At 33.0% G+C, this 1,010-nt stretch overlaps 1 protein-coding gene across 1 annotated transcript; it reads left to right on the forward strand.

Moving 5' to 3' along the window:
* Window positions 1-35: 35 nt before the first annotated feature.
* On the forward strand, window positions 36-997 carry Tsp_13986 (putative protein tag-76). Its single transcript, XM_003367386.1, has 5 exons — window positions 36-158; window positions 246-373; window positions 447-594; window positions 666-853; window positions 916-997. Exons 1-5 carry the CDS (start codon window positions 36-38, stop codon window positions 995-997), a joined length of 669 nt encoding a protein of 222 aa, XP_003367434.1.
* The last annotated feature ends 13 nt before the right edge of the window (window positions 998-1,010 follow it).

The raw sequence follows: 1,010 nt of genomic DNA on the forward strand, positions 1-1,010 counted from the left end.
TAATTTTTGAAAAAGTGGTAGCTTAACTGAAAAATATGTTTGGCAAAGTTCATGAACCGCATCTTATTTCAGCAACTGTTGAGCAATTTTTAATCACTGAATTACTTTTAGGCCAAGATACGAATGTAGCTGCAGATGAAGTGTTGCAGTTACGTTTAGTAAGTATTATTTAGTGTTTTATTAAATTATTTACTATGGTTGTTGTTGTTGATGCGGTGGGGGCTTTTTAGAAAGAATTAGTGAAGCGACCTGGATACGGGACTGTTGGCAAGCCGATAAAATTAGCATGCAATTATTTTCCACTGATGAAATTACAGAAAGGTGATATTATGGTTAACAGATATCACATCGACATACAACATCCGCGTTTAAAGTTGAATTGGTTCGATTTTAATTTGTTGTCAAGTTTTATTATAGTTTTAATGTGTTTTTATTTTCTGTTGGAGTGATGACAATCGTGACATATTTTGGGCATATGCAGTGAAGCGTTCAGATATTTTTGGTGATCCATTTAAATTAGCATATGATGGGAAGTGCACTTTGTTTACAGTTGACAAATTACATTTGAAGCAAGTCAGTGAAAAAGCAGATACGGTTCGTTTTAAAAATTGATCCAGAGTTTTATAAATTGTAATTATTAAATATGAATATTTTTATATTTTAAGGAAAAATTTTCCTTCAAAACCGCTCGAGAAAATAAGCCATCAGAGTTGTCAATTTTGATTAAATTCACTGGTCTGGTTCATTTGGACTTTCGAAATGCAGAAGCCGGTTCACTGGATGAACGTAAAAAGGGTCCAATTCAATTTTTGGATATATTGTTTGCACAAGGGCGTTCATCTCCAATATTCGAGTAAATTTCTGTTTAGCAATTTTAATTTATGACTTTTGAAAATGATTTGAAATAATTTTCAGATTGTCGAAATCATTCCAAGCAGTCAGGAATTCATTTTATTGCATTCACAAGGGTGCTGGTGCGGACATGAATATGCATTGAATTGTGGGAGAGG

This window comes from Trichinella spiralis, assembly GCF_000181795.1.
Source record: "Trichinella spiralis strain ISS 195 chromosome Unknown Scfld4363, whole genome shotgun sequence".
NCBI lineage: Eukaryota > Metazoa > Nematoda > Enoplea > Trichinellida > Trichinellidae > Trichinella > Trichinella spiralis.

What these genes read in the sequence shown, in the direction of transcription:
- Tsp_13986 (XM_003367386.1), top strand. Translation starts at nt 36, where the DNA reads ATGTTTGGCAAAGTTCATGAACCGCATCTTATTTCAGCAACTGTTGAG. An exon ending in ATACAACATCCGCGTTTAAA is followed by an intron (nt 374 to 446) that starts GTTGAATTGGTT and finishes TTTCTGTTGGAG; the next exon opens with TGATGACAATCGTGACATAT. An exon ending in TCAGTGAAAAAGCAGATACG is followed by an intron (nt 595 to 665) that starts GTTCGTTTTAAA and finishes TTATATTTTAAG; the next exon opens with GAAAAATTTTCCTTCAAAAC.